At 34.8% G+C, this 21640-nt stretch overlaps 2 protein-coding genes across 3 annotated transcripts; one reads left to right on the top strand and one right to left on the bottom strand.

The window, feature by feature from the left end:
- Positions 1–3182: 3182 nt before the first annotated feature.
- LOC124945744 (GDSL esterase/lipase At1g09390-like) lies at positions 3183–5507 on the bottom strand. The gene is made up of 4 exons (XM_047486233.1): positions 5189–5507; positions 4145–4342; positions 3632–4063; positions 3183–3539 (listed from the first exon to the last, which is right to left on the bottom strand). Exons 1-4 carry the CDS (start codon positions 5427–5429, stop codon positions 3316–3318), a joined length of 1095 nt encoding a protein of 364 aa, XP_047342189.1. The 5' UTR covers positions 5430–5507; the 3' UTR covers positions 3183–3315.
- Positions 5508–18707: 13200 nt separating this feature from the next.
- Positions 18708–21640, top strand: LOC124910255 (pentatricopeptide repeat-containing protein At1g62910-like). 2 transcript variants are annotated; one of them, XM_047450879.1, is made up of 3 exons: positions 18708–18887; positions 19020–19116; positions 19373–21640. In XM_047450879.1, exons 2-3 carry the CDS (start codon positions 19022–19024, stop codon positions 21552–21554), a joined length of 2277 nt encoding a protein of 758 aa, XP_047306835.1. In that variant the 5' UTR covers positions 18708–18887; positions 19020–19021; the 3' UTR covers positions 21555–21640. The 2 variants fall into 2 exon arrangements, with proteins under 2 accessions (XP_047306835.1, XP_047306834.1); XM_047450878.1 differs by having other exon boundaries at positions 18708–19116.

The following is a 21640-nucleotide window of genomic DNA, read 5'->3' as shown; positions in this document are numbered from 1 at the left end:
TGGGCTGAAACTGATATATAAGAGTTTTAGAATAATATCACCTTTATCGATATGTATCTTTCTCGATCTTACATATTTATTTCTCGCAATATGACTACAATCTTGACGCATGGTCTATGAACATATTGATACAAATTTTTAGTCGCGTATACTAAGGTTGAATAAATAAACTAAATGTAAAAGTATATTTTATATAAAATGGCCGAGAATTTATAGTAGAGAGCATAACTTGATGGACACGTGAGATATAGCCTTGATGCAATTTTTTCACGTGTAATTAAGCACAAACCTTGATCGGAATCTCTTTTATTCGTGTGTTCGATAACGCAAAATATTTTTTATTTTCCCAATTTTTGAAGAAAAAATTGAGTGACAACTCTAAAAGTCAAAGTTAGTCTAGTAATATCAGTAAATCGTATTTTTGTTTCCTCGTCTCATGTTAGACGATACGATTTCCGATGAAGTCCTTCTCTCGTTTTGTTTTACAAGGTTTGAAAGAAAGTTATGTTCAAATTATTTACAATATTTGATTACATATATTATTTCATAATTGTGTATTAGTTGTTATCACAATAAATATTAAAGCTCAATTGAAATGATTTATTAAAATATAAAGGTTATTGACTTATTTAAACATTTATAATAAACATGAGAAAATATTTGTATAAAAACAGAAATATCATTTACTATTTCGTTAATGAGTCAAATGGTAAATGTGTATATTATGAGTAGTTTTCAACTCATAAAAATAGTCTACCCACGGACGTATGTACATATAACGTATGTACATATAGACTAAAGTGGGCTTAAGCCCACCACTTACCCTATTTCTCATTTTAAATGCGTCTCACTACTTTCCATATATATATATATGGGAAATTTGACCATATATAGCATGTCTTTACTAATTTTTTCATTTTTAACCTTTTGCCAAGGCAAAATGTCACTTTTGCCCTTTATTTAAAAAAAAAAAAAATTGATTTTCTTTTCTGTTTCCCTTTCCTTCTCCTTTCCCTCCCTCTCTCTCTTTTCAACTTCCCCTACCCCCGAAGACGATCGATGACGACGAAGCTGAAGGAACCAACGAAGCCACCATCATCTTCTTCTTCTTCTCCTCTCCCCCGACGACGAAGCCGAAAGAACCAACGAAGCAACTCAGAACGAAGCCACCATCATCATCTTCTTCTTCTCCTCTCCCCCGACGACTATCCGGCCCCCGACGACGGAAAAAAGCAGAACGAACGAAGGTTAAGGTTGAGGGTGAGTTTTCTCCGAAGCAACGAACTCCGAGGTTGAGCCCCCGATCCTGTCGTAGACGAATGCGCATTCGTCTGCGACAGATGCGCATTCGTCTACGACAGATGCGTATTCGTCTGCGACAAATGCGCATTCGTCTGCGACAGATGCGCATTCGTCTGCGACAGCCTGCAACAGCCTTCGACATATGCATTTTAAACCAAAACGATTCAGTCAGCCAATAAACCTAAACCTAAACAATAAACACTAAAACTCTAAACCTAAAACGGGAAAACTCGGATAGAAACGGGAAAACATGAAAAATAAACTCACCTTCGTCGTTCTGGAGTTCTGATTCTCGTCGGAGGCTCTTATTTATCGTCGGAGGCTCGTCGGGGTTCGGAGGAGAGGACGTCGTCGATGTTTCGGCTTGATCGATCGTCTTCGGGGGCAGGGGAAGTTGAAAAGAGAGAGAGGAAGGGAAATGAGAAGGAAAGGGAAACAGAAAAGAAAATCATTTTTTTAAATAAAGGACAAAAGTGACATTTTGTCTTGGAAAAAGTTAAAAATGAAAAAAATTAGTAAATGCATATTATATACGGTAATAACCCTCTCCTTATTTCATCAAATTTCCCTATATATATAGATGTATCCTGTTTTATTTGCAATAATAATAATCTGTTTGGATGAAAATCTAAAATTTTATTTTACTAATTTAATATTTTATTATTATTATTTTTTTAATTCTCCTCTCTAATATCTATCTTCATAATTATAATTATGTATATCTTTATTTTATTATGATTAATTAAATATCACGATCTTAAAAATTTATAATGTTACTATATATATATATATATTAAATTTCATTCTATCTATTTAATAAAATATTTATTTAGTTTTATCATTACCATCATTACAACTACGGTGCAAACATTTTTCAGCAATTAACAATGAATAGAACTTCGAAATAGAGGATAATTTTTTTTGTCAACTATTTTGACATTTTATATTGAACGAGATTTAGGTAAGGATGTTAATATATATTTTATTATTAAAGAATTTTATATTTTAAAATTCGGGTAGAGTTCAACTTATTTAAATATTATAATATAACGTCTTCTTTTGATATATAATTTATTATACAAAATTTAAGCCCACCTTAATACAAATTCCTGGGTCCGTCTCTGAGTCTACCTAATATGTTAAACTCATCCGACTAAAGGTGAAAGATTAGTTTTTCTCAATAACTCTTAAGGGGCTATCGATAGAGGATTGAAATACCTAAACCTACACACATATCGATCCTGTTCCAGAACTAGGAGATCTAAGATTGAGAGAAGATCCGGAAAACAAAAAAAAAACAACTTAATGAACCGTTCTTCATTAAATATTCAGTTATGTTTCTGCAATAAATTATCTTAATTTATCGTTATAAAGTATTATAATTATAAATTTAATGAATAAATATCTAGATTAAAGAATTTAACAAAGTAAGCCACAAGAATTAACGAAATCAAGTTAAACTCTAGTTTATCGTATCATTTTGATGAGTGGAATTCGAGATGAATGTAAGTTATGAGACAAAAACTATTAAGTCGAAAAAACACTTTAAAATATTGACCATTTTTAAACATTACAATTTTTCTAGTAGAAATAAAAAATGAGTGTCTTACACTTTTATAAATGTGTTGAATACTTGTTTTAATTATTTTTAAATATATTTGTATCTATTATTACGTGATGTGTGAAATATTGAACCATTATAATTAAATTGACTCAATAACTTATTATCAATTTGCAAAATATATTATAGAGTATAACATATAACAGATTCTAAATTTATAAATAATAAAAAAAAAACATTTTCAACCCTAACAAAGACATTCAACCACATTTAACCTCACAATATTGACATTTAAATATGCTCTTAATACAATAATAAGCATTTAACCTCCCAATATTGACATTTAAATACGCTCTTAATACAATAATAAGCATTTAAACTCCCAATATTGACATTTAAATACGCTCTTAATACAATAATAAGCATAGTAAGAATATTGACAAAACTCGTCGTTAACGACAAAAGAAGTCAAAGGGAACACGAGGCGTAGAATAGTTCATAGAAAGTACTTTAGCCGCGACAAAAAAGTTGGCAGCTTCGGTATAATGAACTCCATCCCAATTTACGTACTTAGTGGTGCAAACCTCGTAACCATAAAGTCCACAACCAACTCTCAAGTCGTAGTTATAAGGAGGCCCTCCCGAACCGCAACATGCCATCAATGGACTCGCAAACCCTACCAATTATGTCAATTAATCCAACCATAAATTTGATTAATCAATTAATTAATTTATCATAAACAAACATTTAATAATTCAAAACACTTACCATATCTACTCGAGTTGGCAATGAGATCAAACTTGATCGAATATATATCAACATAAACAATTGTGGAATCGCTCAACTCCGATCTCAATTCACCGCACAAATGTAACAAAGCCGCATTGAATATCCTCGCAGCCGCGTTGTAGCTAGTTAGACATCCATAGGAATCAAGATCATTCGAGGTCTTGCTCTTAGCCAGGGTTAATGGTTTGGGAAGACATCCAAAAGGACCCGTGTTATGCACCCAAAATTTCCTTCCACCACCTTGATCGTGAATTGCCTTGATGGCGTTCTTGATCTCGGTAATAATCGAGGGTATTGTTCTTATAACTTGAGCGTATGTTAGGTTGTTGGCGAACGAATCCGCTAGATCGTTTTGTCCGATATCGATCATATAGAGTGCGTTTTTGAATCCTTCTTCGTTGATCAAATGGCCTGCATGCAATGCAACAAATGTAACACTTTGAAATCATTCCTTGTAGAAATTTATAATGATTAGAGTTTGAATTAATTAACCTGGAGAAGAGAGTTGAAGAGATAGAGATTTGAAATGGATGAATTGCATGAGTTGAATGTTGAGTGCAAAAGGAGTATACTTGGGGAGTGTTTTAGACCCTGCCACAGCGAAGTTTACCCCATTTTCATATGTATGTCCCCTTATTGAGTCTAAGTATGGACTTAGAAGTTGCTGTCTGCTGCTGTTCAAGCTCTCACCTGTAAGAAAATGGTCCATAAATCGAACTGAAAATCAATCGAAATCGAACCTACCAATCTGAATAACCGACGATTTTTGTGACCACAAAAAGTTTGTTGATATATTTAAAATTTTTAAAACACATCTCCTCTCGGCACAAAAAAAATGTGTGGTTATCCATAACATTCTTGAGGTCCTGGGTTACATCACGGTGATTATATGATTAACCCGCGGAGATTATATATTAAAATATATATATATATAGAATCGAGTTAAAGTTAAAACAAAGAAGGTTGGTATAATCTAAATTAAGTATATTTAATTTATTAATCAAAATATTAAAATATTATTTATTTTTTATTTCATTAGTATATTAATATTTTCCACCGACTCAAAATCAATTTTTAAATAATACAAATAAATAAAAACAAATCCGAACACACACCCAAATTTTCTAATCTAATATTTCATTTTATTTCAATATATTATTATAAAACTAGTTTCAATTCCAAGATAATGTAATATTTAAAACAAAAATGCCAAACATTATAGAAAGAGCAAAAGATTCGGACAAGCATCCGTCAATAAAGCGCGATCCCCAATTAATATAATATAATATCATCTCTATTATTTAAAACTTGATTTCAGAAATATAAATATTAATATATTTAAATTCAGTTCAATCAAAACATGTACTAAAAATTGTTTTCTGTTCAAATTTTGTTTATAAATTTTACTTGATCTGTTTCGCTTTTAATAAGAAAATAATATCCTGAAATTAAAAAGAATATATATGAAATTTGAAGTGATAATTATTAGGGTTTGTTTACTAGCCAGTAATAATGGGGGAAAGAAGAAGACCTTACAGAAGAAATCGATGATAAGACGGCCGTCGCAGAAGCGGCCGGTGGAAGAAGCGAAGAAATTGCGGCCGTTAGGTAAGTTAACAGGGAAGCCAAGGCCGGCGACGAGTCCTCCGGTGTCTGAATTTGAATCGCCGAAGTTGAAGATGACCGGCGGAATGGTACAACGAGACTGGGAGAGAACTTGAAGAAGAAGAATAGATGATAGAAGGAAGACCATTACTGCTGCTGCTTTTGAGCTCATTTCTTCTTCTTCTTCTTTCCCCTGCTTGCTGCAAATGGACTTCTTTTTCTCTGTCTTCAGTCTTTACTAATAATGAAATTGGAATTTACAAGATCTGGAAACTTTTCACTCTCTTGTAGCCTTGTAGGTCCAAAACTCTTCTGAAAAGGACAATATTAGTTATTGTTTTTTTATTTATTTATTTACAGTTTATTTATTTATTTATTTTTAATTAAAATTCTAAATTGGGAAAGTTCAATAGTTTTGAAATTTATTTATGAAAACTCAAATATGGACTTGTGAGCAAGTGGATCAAACTTTGTTGCTGTGAATGAGGGGATAAAGATATTTGTAAGAGGGACTTCAAATATAGACCAATTTAAATAATTATTTTATTTATAAAATAAAATTAATAATATTATTCAAATTATAAAAATTTAAAAGAACAATTCTTCTGCTAAATCAATAAAATACAACACGAAATCATGTCTAAATGGGTGGGAAAAAACTATGGCATTAGGCACCCTGTATTGATAAATGGTTTGTTAATTCAAGATGCATCATCTTGTCCAAAAATAAATTAAGACAATCAGTTCAACTACAAAGGGAAATATGAGGTTATTTGATCTGACGGTAATTTGTTAATTTTATTGCGCTCGTGGTGATTTTATTTTTTTGAACGATTTTGCCCTTGTCGCGAAACGCTAAGTCACTTAGCGTTTCGCGAAGTGACGATAGGTGAAATATCCAGATTATCCTTACTATTTAATATAACTTCCGTACTTTTTTTTCATTTCTTTTTTCTTCTCCTCCTCTCTCTTCCCGCTCTTCTCCTCCTTCTCTCTAAACTCCGGCGGCGGCGGCGAACTCGTCGGAGATCTCGGCGGCGACTGTTCGTTCGAAATCCACTATGAGCTCCACGACGAGCACGAGCACTGTTCCAATAGGTACGTGTATTTTAAGCATGTTTTATTGATGTTCGGTTTCTGAGATTGATTAGGGTTTTCTTCCCGTTTCGCTAAGTGCCTAGCGATTCGCGAAGGCCTTCCCGTTTCGCTAAGTGCCTAACGATTCGCGAAGGCCTTCCCGTTTCGCTAAGTTCCTAGCGATTCGCGAAGTATTAATTATCCGTCTCTAAATCAAATCATGTTTTTTTATTGCAGCTGAAGTTTTCGTTTTCTATAATGGAGAGTGAAAACTTGATGCTGATGGAATATTGTATTTTGATGCATCTTCAATCAAAACATTTGATCTACCCCAAAGTACTCGTTATGCTGAATTACTTAATATACTCTACGATAGACTTAATGTGCAGATATCAACATACGATTTAGTGCTCCAAGTGAAGTATGATATTCCGAATATCAGAAATCCAAAACCTGTTTTTATTGATAATGATGGGGATTTGAACACATATTTATCACGTTTGATTTTGGGTCGAACAGTGTCACCATTGTGTGTATCTTTAGTGGAGAAGTCAGCATTTACTAAAGAAAAAAGATACCACTACTTACATACCCAACTCAAGAAAGTATACTACCACCACAACTTACTCAAAAATTTATACCACCTGTTGTACCCTCAAAATTCTTTGTTGAAAGTCAAAATGAAGCCGGAGAAAGCTCTTTGCCTCACATCCCACTTACTCAGGACTTGCATGTTAATAGTGGTGAAAAAGCATCATTACCTATACAACCAAGTGCAAGAAGATCATCATTGGGTACACCAACTAGTGCAAGAAAGGCATCAATCGGTACACCAACTAGTGCAAGAAGATCATCAATGGGTACACCATCTAGTGCAAGACGATCTTCAATGGGTACACCATCGACAGACCCGACAGACACATCAACACCAGACCCCACATTTGCGATGGCATTAACTAGTGAAACCGTATTGGAAGTCGGTTCGTTGTTTGAAAATAAAAAAGAACTTCAACTTGCTCTATATAAATATGCGATGACCAATCATTTTGAATTCAAAGTAGAGAAGTCAAGAAAAAATCTTTGGGAACTCAAATGTTTGGATGAGACATGCAAGTGGAGCTTGCGGGCTGTGAAAGGTAAGTTTTCTGAGATGTTTGAGATCCGGAAATTTGAGCAACAACACTCATGCTCAGTTTTGTCGAGGCCCAAGAAAAAATGCAAACACCAGCATGGGTTATTGGGCAGTGCGTGAAGAGCAAGTACATGGACCATCATCATAACCACTTGCCTAAGAAAATAATTGAAGACATGTAGACAACTTTTGGGATATTTTTGACTTATAATAAGGCATGGAGGGCAAAGGAAAATGCTTTAATAGCTGTGCGAAGAACGGTAGAGGATTCCTATGGAATACTGCCATCATACCTTTACATGTTGGAGAAGTGTAATCTTGGTATCATAACCGACATACAGACAGACGGGCTCGACCACTTCAAGTATATGTTCATGTCCCTAGGCCTCTCAATTAGGGGTTTCAAATCCTTTTGCCGTCCTGTATTATGTGTTGATGCTAGTTTTCTTAAGCACAAGGTGGGTGGTCAATTATTGGTGGTTATTGCATTGGATGTGAATGAGCAACTATATCCTGTCGCATTCGGCGTTGTTGATTCAGAGAATAATAACTCCTGGACTTATTTCATGCAAAAACTAAGAGACGCAATTGGATTAGTTGATGATCTCGTCTTCGTATACGACAGACACCCAAGCATCGCTAATGCCTTGTGTGCTGTTTTCCCAGAAGCAGACCACGGTGCGTGCACATATCACATAAAAATGAATATTGTGGCCAAATTCAAAAGTGATAAGTGTCATGCGGAGTTTGATTCGGCTTCAAGGGCGTACACTATCCAAGAATTTAATCGGTGGTTTGACAAGATCAAGGTTAAAGATCACAGGATTGCTGCCTATTTGGAAGAAATTGGGTTCCAAAGATGGAGTAGAGCATTTTTTTCCGGTAAGCGATACAATCAATTCACAAGTAATTATGCTGAGAGTTTCAATAGTCAGAGCAGGGAAGCCAGAAAGTATCCCATTTCAGAAATGACTGAGTATTTAAGATTCACAATACAACATTGGTTTAACGATAGAAGAGAAAGAGCGTCTAATCACGAAGAAGTTTTATCTCCAAATTATGAGAAGGTGTTACGTGATGGATTCGAGAAGGCTAGATTCTATACAGTCCAATCGCTTCACCGATTCGAGTTTTATGTGCATGACAATCAGTCCCATTTCAAAGTCAATTTGAAATACATGAACTGCACTTGTAGAGTATTTGAAGTTTCGGGTCTTCCTTGTACGCATGCAATGGCTGCTGCCCGTAGTCGGAATTTGGTTTCTTATGACTTCTGTTCAAGGTATTAATATTTAGCTCACGTGTTCATTCAGTTTAACCAATTAATAATTCGTTATATTTTCCTTGCACATAAGTATTACACAACTGAGTGTTGGATAAATTCATATGCCGAGACATGTTATCCTCCTGGTGATGAAGAAAATTGGGATGTTCCCAAACATATCAAGCAACGTTCGTGTCTTAAACCAAATGTAAAGGTTAAGAAAGGCAGGCCACAAACAAAGCGTAGGTCATCACAGGGTGAGGTCCGTAAGGTCCCGAGACGATGCAGCTCATGTGCTGGGCTAGGACATAATAGGGCAACATGCAAAGCAGTGATGCCTGCACCATCTACTGCAAGAGCTTCATCATCTAAGCAGCATGAGTCATCATCTCAACAATATGAACCTTTAGCTTGATAGATGTTACTGGTAAGATCTAAACCTTCATCATGTTGTAATGTATGTTGTTGTTAATTGAACTATGGTACTGGTAAGATATGTTGTTGTTAATTGAACTATGGTACTGGTAAGATCTAAACCTTCATCATGTTGTATGTTGTTGTTGTTGTTAATTCAAGTGTAAAGTTTACGTTGTATGTTGTAGATGAGTAGTAGTATATGAGTAGGGAAACGATGAGTAATAACTTAGCGAAACGCTGAGTACTTAGCGAAACGATCAGTACTTAGCGAAACGATGACCCTAACTTAACGGAACGAATAGTCAATTCGAGGTTATCTTTTTTGTACGTTGAAGGGTTCCAAGGGTTACACTTGTTTTTTACGTTGAAGGTTTTCTGCAATTCAAGTTCAAAATTCAATATACACAACCAACTTAGCGTACTATAAACCAACATACATCAAAATAATTTATCAAACAACTTCAAAAATATTCATCAAGGTTTACAATACATCAAAATAATTTATCCAATTTACACAATTTACTTCAAAATAATGTTTACACTAAGGTTCGATAATCTGATGGAATAACCTGACCGCCATCTTCTGCCTAAAAAACTCCATGTTATCTGTGGTCACATTGTGCACGACTTGATTAGCGGTCAAGTGTTCCATATACATTAGAGTGAATACCCCACAGTCCCCGCTCTCGGTTGCCCGTGGGACTTCTCCAACCTTAGCAGCTGCGGTTTTCACTTTGGGGTGTGGTAACCGTTTGCAAGTCATTGGTTGGATGGGGGCTTCGAAGTTGAATTTAGGATACCTTACCCTCTCACCAGGAGTGATTGTCTTTGTAAATATATGTGGAATCATGTCGCAGAAGGGTTTCAAATAAGGATTCAGATTCTTATAAAGATAGGCATCACAGTCGTACACGTCAATGCGGTATTTTTGAAGACGTGCTACACACAAAATCCAGTGTCTCTGGTTAATGTTCACAGGCATGTAGACATCATCAATTGTTGACCATTCTGACATATATCTATGTGGTGCAGCCATGTAATAGTCTTTGAATTCGGCGACTGGATAGTTAGCAGGATCCTTAATATAAGTCCTGTGCTCTCGCCTGATTCTGTCCGACAATAAGCAATCCCCAATTGCCACATGTGAATTTTTATATGTCTTGGGATAGTAGGAAATCATTTTCCGCAATAGATGGCAGAATGCATCGATTTCCTGCACAATGGGAGTATACAACATACATTCAGTATATATCAAACAACATTGACTAAGTACTTAGCGAAATGAGAGGTACTTAGCGATTCGATAAGTACTTGGAGAAACGAGAGGTACTTGGCGAAACGTTGAGTACTTAGAGAATCGATAAGTACTTGGCGAAACGCTGAGTACTTAGCGAATCGATAAGTACTTGGCGAAACGATGAGTATTAATGAATAATGAATTGATTTGCACGACTTACAATGTCTTCAAGCCATGTCAACCTTGTTATAACTCTAACAAACATATCCTTCTTTGCTTGGCAAGTATGTACATCCTTTGTTAAATTATCGGTTTATGGATCAACCAACCACGCTTTTACTTTATCCAGCAGCTCATCTTCAAATTTTTGAAGGTGATTCACTTTCATTGGATCATTTGTCTTAGGCATTTTTGACAAGGAAGGGTTGGTGTACGAGTCATCTTTTTTCGGCTTCCTCACTCTCCTCCCATAATTTCCTTTAGGAGGAGTATTGTATAACTGGAAATCATCATTGTCATCATTGTCATCTCCTCCCATAATTTTCTCATTTGTCTGTGCCTTCACATCCACACCCACACTCTTCTCATCCTTCACCTTCACTTTCAAATCCTTCACCTTCACTTTCAGATCAACCTCCACATCATCCACCTTAGCCACACCATCCAGCTTCTCACCGTCCTCCACCTTAGCCTCATCATCCATCTTCTCACCGTCCTCCACCTTAGCCTCATCATCCATCTTCTCATCATCCTCCACCTTTACGTCCTCCACCTTCGCATCGTTCTCTTTTCGTTCATCCTCCACCTTCTCACCGTCCTCCACCTTAGCCTCATCATCCTCCCCCTTCTCATCGTCCTCCACCTTCTGTTCGTCCTCCACCTTCTCATCGTCCTCTTTTCGTTCATCCTCCACCTTCTCATCGTCCTCCTTTACATCATCTTTCTTCCCATCATTCCCATCATTCACCTTCTCATCATCCCTCACAGTCTCCTGCATCGCTATCATCTCCTACAAAATAGACAAAATTCTGGTCAGTACTTAGCTAGTGGTACTAACTTAGCGAAACGACAAGTACTTGGCGAAACGCAGAGTACTAACTTAGCGAAACGACAAGTACTTGGCAAAACGCAGAGTACTAACTTAGCGAAACGACAAGTACTTGGCGAAACACAGAGTACTAACTTAGCGAAACGACAAGTACTTGGCGAAACGACAAGTACTTGGCGAAACGACAAGTACTAACTTAGCGAAACGACAAGTACTTGGCGAAACGACAAGTACGCAAAATACCTCTTTCTTCTCCTCCTTCTGTTCAACCTTGCTCTTCTCAACTTCGACATCCTTCTTAGAATCCTTAACCTGCAAAATATGTACTGGTCAGATCAGATATGTACTTAGCGAAATGAAATGTAAAGTGCAAAATTCAATATCTCCATACATTGCTCTTCTCCTCTTCGACCTTCACATCCTTCTTAGAATCCTTCTTCTTACTCTTCTTCTTCTTTATATTCTCCTCCATATCATCTAATCTGGTTAATAATATGGACATCCTTTTGTTGGATTTATCTCACAACTGTTTAGACATATTAAAAACATATTCTTGAACGACTCAAGGTGAGTTTCTTGAGTTTCTTGGATTGTGATTTTCAACTCTTTGATGAGCTCTGTTTTCAGTTTTTTCAGCTCCTCTTTCATCTCTATTTTCATCTCCTCCTTCATCTCATTAAATTCACATCCAACAGAAGGTGTTGGAGCCCGAGGAGAAGGTGTCTGAGCCCGAGGAGGAGGTGTCTCAGCCCGAGGACTTGAGGTCGCGGAGAGGGGAGTAAGAATGCGGCCCGGAATCGATTCATAAGCAAGCTTCTTCTTCAAGTTGACTGCTTCTTTAAGAGTAGCATCAGCCTTTCTCTTCCTAGTGGCAGGTTTGGGGGGATTGGGAGTAACTTCTTCATGTTCACTTTCTTCATCTTCATCAAAATCATCTTTTATTACCTTCCCATCAGTAAATCCCTCAAAAAATCATCAGTTGTCTCGTCGATTTGTTCAAATTCCTCACCACTGTATAACCTCTTCTCCATGGAGGACTCTTCCATCTCAGTCACATCAGTGGTCTCTAGGGCAGTCTTTACCTCGATCGATGTGTTTTTCCTGTTGGAATGATAGAGTAACAACCTTGGGCGTAGAGGGTCATTAATCTGATTCCTTCTGGCGAATTTAGGGATAAAGTTTTCGATGACCTCATACGTCCACACTTGAAGTGCCAATGCGAACCCATATATTTTATATGCAAAAGGAGCATAAGGATCTTCAGCCTTCTCCTTCTTCTCAAAATATGAGGTACTGAGATGTTTCATGTTCTTGTTTAAACCCTTGAGGGTGGCTCTAAAGGTGACCTTCCCCCATGGATATTGGAGGAAAGTGTCCTTGTCTTCCACCATGTTGAGTATTTTTGGAAATATAACTCTTTTTGGGTCAAATGTGAATAGGTACTGGCAAATCAGGCATACCAGCCCCATCTTGAATGCATCTTCCTTGTCTTTGCATTTGAAAAAAGCTTTCTCCAAGTCGCACATTTTCACACTCATGCTCCCTTTAAAATATTTCACCGAGAGAGGTGGACAACAACGCAATTTTTCTTGGTCCAACTCAAGAAAAATGCCGAAACATAGGCCGGTAATCAACGCATACTCCTTCATACCAAATACAAGCTTTTGCCCATTCACCATGAAAGTTATCTCCTTGGAGTTTGAGCTTAACCTCCTCATCAACATATGATGTACAATAATTCCTGAGAACTGCAAGAGGGGGGCTGTGAATAATGATCTGAACTGGGTATTGTACACACTCTCCAAAAGATCCATTTCCTCGAACTTATTAACAATCTTCTTCAGGGTGAGGGCACTTTTCCACGAAATCCGACCAGGAAACTCAGTAACTGTTGTTTCTGACATTTACAAAAGGAACAACATCATCAAAAATGTAAGAACAAACACATACACCATAAGAACTTAGCGAATCGGGAGGTACTTAGCGAATTGGGAGGTACTTAGCGAATCGAGAGGTACCTAGCGAAACCGTTAACTGAACATAAGACAACATTAACCATACATAACTAATCAGAAACAAACAATAAAACTTAACATGCAAAAACCCTAAACAAAAAATCTGAAATAAACACCTAAACTTAACATGAAAAGACCAAAATCCATAAACAAAAAACCAGAAAATGATCGGCCACCACTAGGTATTTAGCGAATCGCTAGGTACTTAGCGAATCGGGAGGTATTTAGCGAATCGGGAGGTACCTAGCGAAACCCTAATGGCAAAAAAATATACTGAACAAAAGACAACAAAAATGGACCACACGTTTCATAAACTAATAAAAACAACGAAAAAGACAAAGAAACACTTAACATGCATTTACACTTAACATGCAAAAACCGAAACTCATGAACAAAAAAGCAGAAAATGATCGGCAGGGAGAAGAATGAACAAACCTTAATGACGAACGAGAAGAAAGCAGAAACAATGATCGGCCTTGACAAGATTCAGTGAAGAGACAATGGGTTAGAGAGAGAGAGTCGGGCGGTTGAAATGAAATGTTCTGAAAATTTTGAATATATAAGGTATAGCGCGTGTGCGTACGCGCGTCTCTTCAACTTCCGTAGCGAGTCGGGAGGTACTTAGCGAATCGGGAGGCACTTAGCGAATCGGGAGGCACTTAGCGAATCGGGAGGCACTTAGCGAATCGCGAGGTACTTAGCGAATCGCGAGGTACTTAGCGAATCGCGAGGTATTTAGCGAATCGGGAGGTACTTAGCGAATCAGGAGGTACTTAGCGAATCGCGAGGTCAACGAGCTCCAGCTAAGAGAGGATGGTTTGAATACGTTTTCGCTACTATATTTGTTTAATAACGAAATCGAATTCAAACCATTCTCCTAGCTGGAGATCGTAGTACTTAGCGAATCGTCAAGTACAAAATTTTTTATTGGTTTCATAGGTAATCTATCTCGTTTGACAAGGTATCAACAACAAAGTCATGGTTTTGAAGAGAACCTGTGTTAGTAAAATAAACCTTATAATTTTACATGGAAACATTTAGATTCTTCAGAAAAATCCTTTGAAGAAGCTACCGTTGAACTCCAGCTAAGAGAAAATTGTTTGAAATTTATTTCTTTAGCTTAATGACTAACGAAATCAAAGTCATCCAATCTTTGCTTATCTGGAGGTCAATGATAGATTCTTCAAAGGTATTTTCTGAAGAATCTAAATGTTTCCATTAATGTAAAATTATAAGATTTATTTTACTAACACGGGTTCTCTTCATAACCATGAAGTGATGTAGATACCTTGTCAAATGAAGTTCATGATTAACTATAAATAACAAAAAATCTTGACACTTAGCGAATCGCGAGGTACTACTTAGCGAAACGGTAAGTTCGTAGCGAAACGGTAAGTCCGTAGCGAAACGGTAAGCAGATCTGAAACAGAAACACATACGCTCTTATCAGAGATTTTCTGCAAATATGAACAAATAACAAATAATAACCTAACGAAATGCTCAAACATGAACCAATATGAACCATATAACAAATAAGAATCAACAAATGCGACCAAATATGAACCTATGAAAAGGTTTTTGAAATGAAGAAAATGTAAACATGAACATAACTGTTCATCAGATCTGAAATGAACATCTACCTCGACGACCTTCAAATAGTTAGAATCGGAGACCTGCATACCCTAAACCCTAGAATCGGAAACCTGCATGCAAAATAGATTTAGGGTTAGATCTTGTAAATCCGCAATAGATAAAAACATAAATGAATTAGTTAGGTTAGAAGAGCTTGTAAATCTGTATAGATTTGTATGAAGTGAAGGAAACTCCGTCGCCGTCGTTGCCGCTGGCCGCCGTGAAGTGAAGGAGAGAAATGGAGAAGAGAGAGAAAGAAAAATAAGGAAATGAAAATATTTGAGTATTTATACAAACCCCTAATCCACTTCGCGAAACGCTAAGTCACTTAGAGTTTCGCGACAAGGACAAAATCGTATAAAAAAAATAGAGCACCACGAGCGCAAATAAAATAACAAATTACCATCAGATCAAATAACCTCATCTCAAATTTCCCTCTACAAATGCTTTTTGGAATTTAAAATGAATTTTTACTATAAAATATGTTGATAATTAAAATAAAATAAAATTATATAATATTTTTAAAATATAACCTCTTATTAAACATATATTTTTTATTCCAAGAAGTTATTAGTTGTTTGAATGGGATTAGAGATTCACTTTATAAGTAGTTGATGTGAGGGGCTTAAGTCCACCCTAAAAAAATTATATATATATATATATATATATATATATATATATATATATATATATTCTCGGTGAAAAACTTGTCAATGGTGATCACTTTGTATGTGTAAATATGTTAAACTCATGAATGGATAAGAGAGAGAAAACAATGTGAAGAAGATGAGATATAGTACCTCTCTCCTATGATCATAATGTAATTTATTATTTCTTAATCTACTCTTTAGCTATTTATATTTTAATTATTCTCTTTGTTCTCAATATACATATATTTTTTTAATTTGTAATTTATATATTTAAAATTTTAACTGAAATTAAATTATATTAAGGTAGAATGTTCAAACATATTTAAATAAAATATAGTTATTAACTAAGATTTGAAATTTAAAAATTAAATTTCTAAATATATATATATATATTATTTTCATAAAAATTATGTATGATTGAGACAAACAAAATAATTATTATGTATCTCTTTATAAAAATTTAGCCTATTTATTTATAAATTTGAATGGTTGATTTTTTATTATGGTTATCTTTATAATTCATTTTTTATCACAAATCATGAAATTGTCTTTTTTTTTTTATGTTAACTGTATTCATGATGTGTACCTTCAAGTATTATCAAAGTTTTTGTTATATAAAACCAATTACATTTCAAAACATTTGATTAAAAAATGTTGAATCTTGAATTTCACGATCTCCAGAACGTAACATTTTGACCCAAATAAATATATTGTAATTGTCGTATTGTTCAATCTATGTATATTACTTATGATTTTGATTTATTTTATCTTTATTATTAAATAGATTAATTTGGCTGATATATATCATTAGGTTGGTATTGAACAAATTTTGGATCTATATATAGAGCAACACACTTAAAATTAAGAATTTATTTAAAACATATTGTTAAAACTAGTTTTGTGTATAATTTACCATTTTTATAATAAAAGTTCATTCACACTATATTAATATAAAAATGGGCTATCTCTATTAGGGTCTGGCCGAGACTAAATTTTATTTTATTTCATTACGGTAGAAATTTAACATTATTCCCTAATTTATTTTTAAAAATCAATAAATTCACTGTTTATTTATTTATTAAAAAATTATAACTTATTTTTATATATTTGTTTTAACAAAAAAATATTTCCTTAGTTTTTTTAAGATTATGTTAAAAAAATTCAAGCCCACCCCAATTATAAATTTTGGGTCTGTCCCTGGATATACAAATGTCATATTAAAGTTTAATAGAAACACATTTTATTTTTAATATTAATATAGTCAAATACATTTCCACTCTTAATATTCAACTCTAAATTCAGATATGATATAAGCTTTGGAACATCCCAAAACATATATATAATACAAAAGTTAAAAGTCACTTTGTAAGTTTATTGAAAACATTAACCCAATTACAGAAGAGGGGAACAACTTACTTTTACTAGAATAAGATTTGAAGTGTATCATCGAAGTACGCTGCCAAAGAATATGACAGTAGATGACAGAAAATGAAAGTCTACAGTCATGAAAATCTCATATGAATGGAGGCTACACATGTATGTTTTCTGTAATACTTTCCAACATGTTAACACTAAATTTACAAAAATAATGAAAGAAGAGCAGAAAGTTGTGAAAGTCCAAGAAAAAAAAATGATACTGAAAAATCAAGGATCAAAGAATATATTGGGGAAGTTAAAGGTAATTAATAAGAAAAAATTGTAGAGGAAGAAAGTAAGATAAAATCAGATAATAAAGAAAACAATGAAATTGATGAAATATGGAATGTTGAAGAAGATAAACCTAAAAACAAAAAGAGAGAGATGCAAAAGATGAAAGTAAAAATATAACAAAGGAGAAAAGCGAAGAAAAAACTAAAGTTGTTGGTCCTCAAATACGTAAAATTGAAACAGAGAAAAACATTGACAAAAATCTTAAAATCCTAAAAAAATATACATTTTAGCATATTAGTACTGTATACATATGAAGATTAAACAATGAGAGCAGACATATATCATCATTTGCTTCAATTCAATCTCCCTTCATAAAGAACGAGAGAGGAATGAGACGTGGAAGAAGACAATATGATAAAAAGGCAGACGTGGAGACAACACATGTTAGAATATATAGATTATAGTCTTTATTCATTGTAATTTGTGTTTGTAATGTGATTTGACAGCTACCTTTCAAAAAAAATTGAGTTTGTTTGTTTGTTATTTTATAAATAAAACTAGAAAAAATCTCTTAGGGAACTATGGTTATATTATTATATAGTTTTTTTCAATCAAAAAGTAATAAAATAAAGTATTAACTTTGTGAAATCAACTGTACACTCTAATTTGTTTGTTACAATTAGATAATGACGTTTAACTATGTTCGATCTGGATCACTTTCCATGCATTTCACTTGTTCATTAAAAACAATCTCCAAGAAATATTATTGACTTAAATTGTCTTTATTTAAATAGTGGATAAATGACACGTGAATGGTCTCCCAATAACTAGTATATCTCAACCTTTATTGAGATTATTGCCAACAAACTAAATTTTGACATCAGAATAATGGTTATAAAAAACTTATATAAGTTTCTTACTTAGAAAGTGTACATAAATAATACTCTTAAGTTTATAAGTACTAAAAATATGTGAAGTCAGTCTAAAAATGTATTTGTTTGTTGGATCTTCTCTACTGTGATAGTATGTTTTGTAAATTTGTTATATTTATTTAATAACTAGATTTTGGTTTTAATTTTGTATATGTTAGTATGAATCAAATTAATTTGATATATATAACTTTTATGGAATTAATTAGAAATAATTTTTATTAAAATATATAAATTATAAATAAAAATGACAATTTCTAAATGTTACTTTCCTAATTTATTAATTACCACGTGTATTTTTTATAATATTTTTTTATTTGAAAAAAAAATAATAATTTGTTTGAAAAAAAAAAGTTTCAAGAAAAGATGAGTAAAAAGAAAACATAAATTTGATCCTTAGATTAACTTCACACTGCCGGCGCCGTTTCAGAGAGAACCTTCCGATGGTGGAACAATGCTTTTGACGGAAGTGACGGTTGCCGATGGAAACCAGGGACTTCACGGTAGCGTTTCAATCGGCGACGAAAGCTTCATATCTGACGATCGACTAGTGTTTCAATCGGGGAAATTTCTTGATTGGTGAGTTGAGATTTGTTTTATTCGGCCTATCTCTCATATTCATATTCTAAACAGGATACATGATAGATGGTTCCACTTTATTGGTGGGTTATTAGTAGATTATACCTTTTTTTCAGTTGAATAATTAAACAGGTATGACTCCTTTATTGATGGTTGTCCGTGAATTGGTTCTTGTTGAAAGACAACAAAGGCGGAATTGGCGATGGAACACAGATACTAAGGTGCTCCGGTGAGTTCTTTCTGTCATAACATAGTTTATTTCATTACTTGTAAAATAGACACATTGGGTAGTGATGATATCATACAATGAATCAATGATTCAAGCTCTGGATTGAAACACTAATTGTTGTGTACCAAGCTATGAGGAAGAAACAGATAGAAGAGAGACATGTTGCATTTTACATCATCTGCTCTTTTTCTTATAGCCTGTGATTTCATCACTATTACATGGTACCTAACTTTGCACTTCATTTCTTTATCTTCAGTTGGGTCGGGTCACGGTGCTCCATGGGCCTCAGCTGGGTCATAGCCCGTGCTTATGCATCTTCTTCGGTATCAATGGCAAGCGAAGTTCAAATTTCCCTTGAAATTGGACAAGACCCATCAAATTCTTCTGAATTTGAATCAAAATTGAAGTTCTTGAGAAGCAAACTGGACCCTGATAGGGTAACTCGGGTTCTGGATGCAACACGTGACGTAGATTCTTCGCTGAAGTTATTCAAATGGGCTTCCTTGCAGAAAAGCTTTCAGCACAATTGTAGCTCATATTGCAGTTTAATAGCTAAACTGGGAATGAAGGGGAATGTTACAGAGATGGAAGGTTTTTGTAATGAGATGGTCAAGGCGGGATATCCTGGTGTTGAAGAAGCTCTCTTGGGATTGATCACTTTGTTTCTTGATCATGGTAAGCTTAGTGAAGCTTTACGTGTCCTTGCATCATTGATTTCTGGTAGATTTAAGCCTTCAATTGGCGTATTTAATGATTTATTGGCCGCATTAGTGGAAGGAAAGAAAGATTTTAGCTATGTTGTGTTTGTTTATAAAGAAATGGTGAAAGCTAGTGTTGTTCCGGACATTAACACATTAAATTATTTACTGGAGGCTCTTTTTATGGCTGATAGAGTTGATGTTGCTTTAGATCAGTACAGAAGAATGAGCAATAAAGGATGCAGTCCTAACAGTAAGACATTTGAGGTACTTATAGAAGGTCTTCTTGACAGAGACAGAATTGATGACATACTTGTTGTTCTCGACGAGATGTCTGAGATAGGAGATCAACCGAGTTTGAGTTTCTATACTAGTTTAATTCCTGCCTTTTGCAATTTTAATAAGCCTGACTTGGGAATTAGGCTGTTTGAAATGATGAGAACTTCTGAACATGAACCGGATTCTCAGCTATACGGAGTGCTGATCAAATGTCTATGCAAAAACCTTCGCGTTCATGATGGCATAAGCCTCTTTGAGGAGATGTCACGGAATAGTTTAGCACCATCTGATGATATGTTAGTTGATATCGTAAATGGGTTATGTAAATTAGGCAAATATCAAGAAGCTACACAATTTATCGAAACAAATCATGTTGTTACTAGTAGTCCTTATAATGCCCTAGTTCAAAATTATTGCAAGACGGCAAATTTTTCAGAAGCAAATAAATTATTTGGGGATATGCTGGAAAGAAACATAGTTGATCTTGTTAGTTGGAATATTCTCATCAGATGGCTCTGTGAAAACACGAGGTTTGATAAAGCTCTGCAATTTCTTAGTAAAATGATAGTTTTGTCATTTGTGCCTGACCTATCTATTTACTCTTCCCTTATTTTTGGAAAATGTAAACTGACTGATAGTATAGGTGCTCTAGAGCTTTTCCATGCAGTCTGTGTCAAAGGTTGGGTTTTGGATTCGAACTGCTATGCAGAGCTGGTTGATTGCCTTTGCTATACTGAAATGATTCAAGAAGCTGTTGAGATTTTCAAGTATATGTCGAATACTAGGTGCAATCTACAGTCATCGTCTTTTGATAAGTTGATTGCCAAACTTTGTGAATCCGGGAGTGTTCTTACAGCAGTTAGGATCCTAATAACTGCCTACGATAGCAGAACATTCTGTTCAAATAGAGCTTATAATTATATAATACTTGGTTTGTTGAAATCCAAGAAGGCGAATGATGTCTTCATCTTAATGTCGAGAATGTTGATACTTGGTTGCTCTTTCGACGAGGAAATATATTGTGTACTTGTGAAGAGCACAATTGAGCTTCACCGAGCTAAGGACAGTGCGTTGCTTTTCAGTTCAATGGTTAGAGAGGGTTTCTTGCCTGATTATGATATTCTAACGAAAGTGCTATTATTTTTGGGGAAACACTCTATATTGACTATGATTTTGCCCACGATAAATAAGCTTGTATCGTTTGAAGGCATTCTCAGTCCGGCGATGTACAACATTATGATTAATGGTCTGTGGAGAGAGGGGTCCAAAAGCGATGCCTCGTTTCTGTTGGATGTAATGCTAGAGAAAGGATGGGTCCCAGATGCTGCTACACATTCGTTATTGATGGGATCTGTTGCTAGAATGGAAGATGGTGTAGATCGAACTAGGATTGATGAGGACGGTAATGAGCAAGATAGTATTAGTAGTATACTTGCTGAGGCATTGGGCGACGCTTCATAACACTATCTAAACTTGTTTTGACAAATGATTGGAATTGAAGCACTCGTACTGTTTGAGGCTCGTTAGGGATGTTTTCCTTGTTGGGG

The sequence above is a fragment of the Impatiens glandulifera genome, chromosome 7 (assembly GCF_907164915.1).
Source record: "Impatiens glandulifera chromosome 7, dImpGla2.1, whole genome shotgun sequence".
In the NCBI taxonomy this organism is placed as follows: Eukaryota; Viridiplantae; Streptophyta; class Magnoliopsida; order Ericales; family Balsaminaceae; genus Impatiens; species Impatiens glandulifera.
This window is presented reverse-complemented; position numbering and strand designations above follow the sequence as displayed.

Excerpts from the sequence above, each read along its gene's own strand:
- LOC124945744 (XM_047486233.1), bottom strand. The coding sequence starts at position 5,429 with ATGAGCTCAAAAGCAGCAGCAGTAATGGTCTTCCTTCTATCATCTATT. Across the intron at positions 4,064-4,144 it reads TCTTCAACTCTCTTCTCCAG|GCCATTTGATCAACGAAGAA; the intron begins GTTAATTAATTC and ends CATTGCATGCAG. Across the intron at positions 3,540-3,631 it reads TGCCAACTCGAGTAGATATG|GGTTTGCGAGTCCATTGATG; the intron begins GTAAGTGTTTTG and ends CATAATTGGTAG.
- LOC124910255 (XM_047450879.1), top strand. The coding sequence starts at position 19,022 with ATGACTCCTTTATTGATGGTTGTCCGTGAATTGGTTCTTGTTGAAAGA. Across the intron at positions 19,117-19,372 it reads ACAGATACTAAGGTGCTCCG|TTGGGTCGGGTCACGGTGCT; the intron begins GTGAGTTCTTTC and ends CTTTATCTTCAG.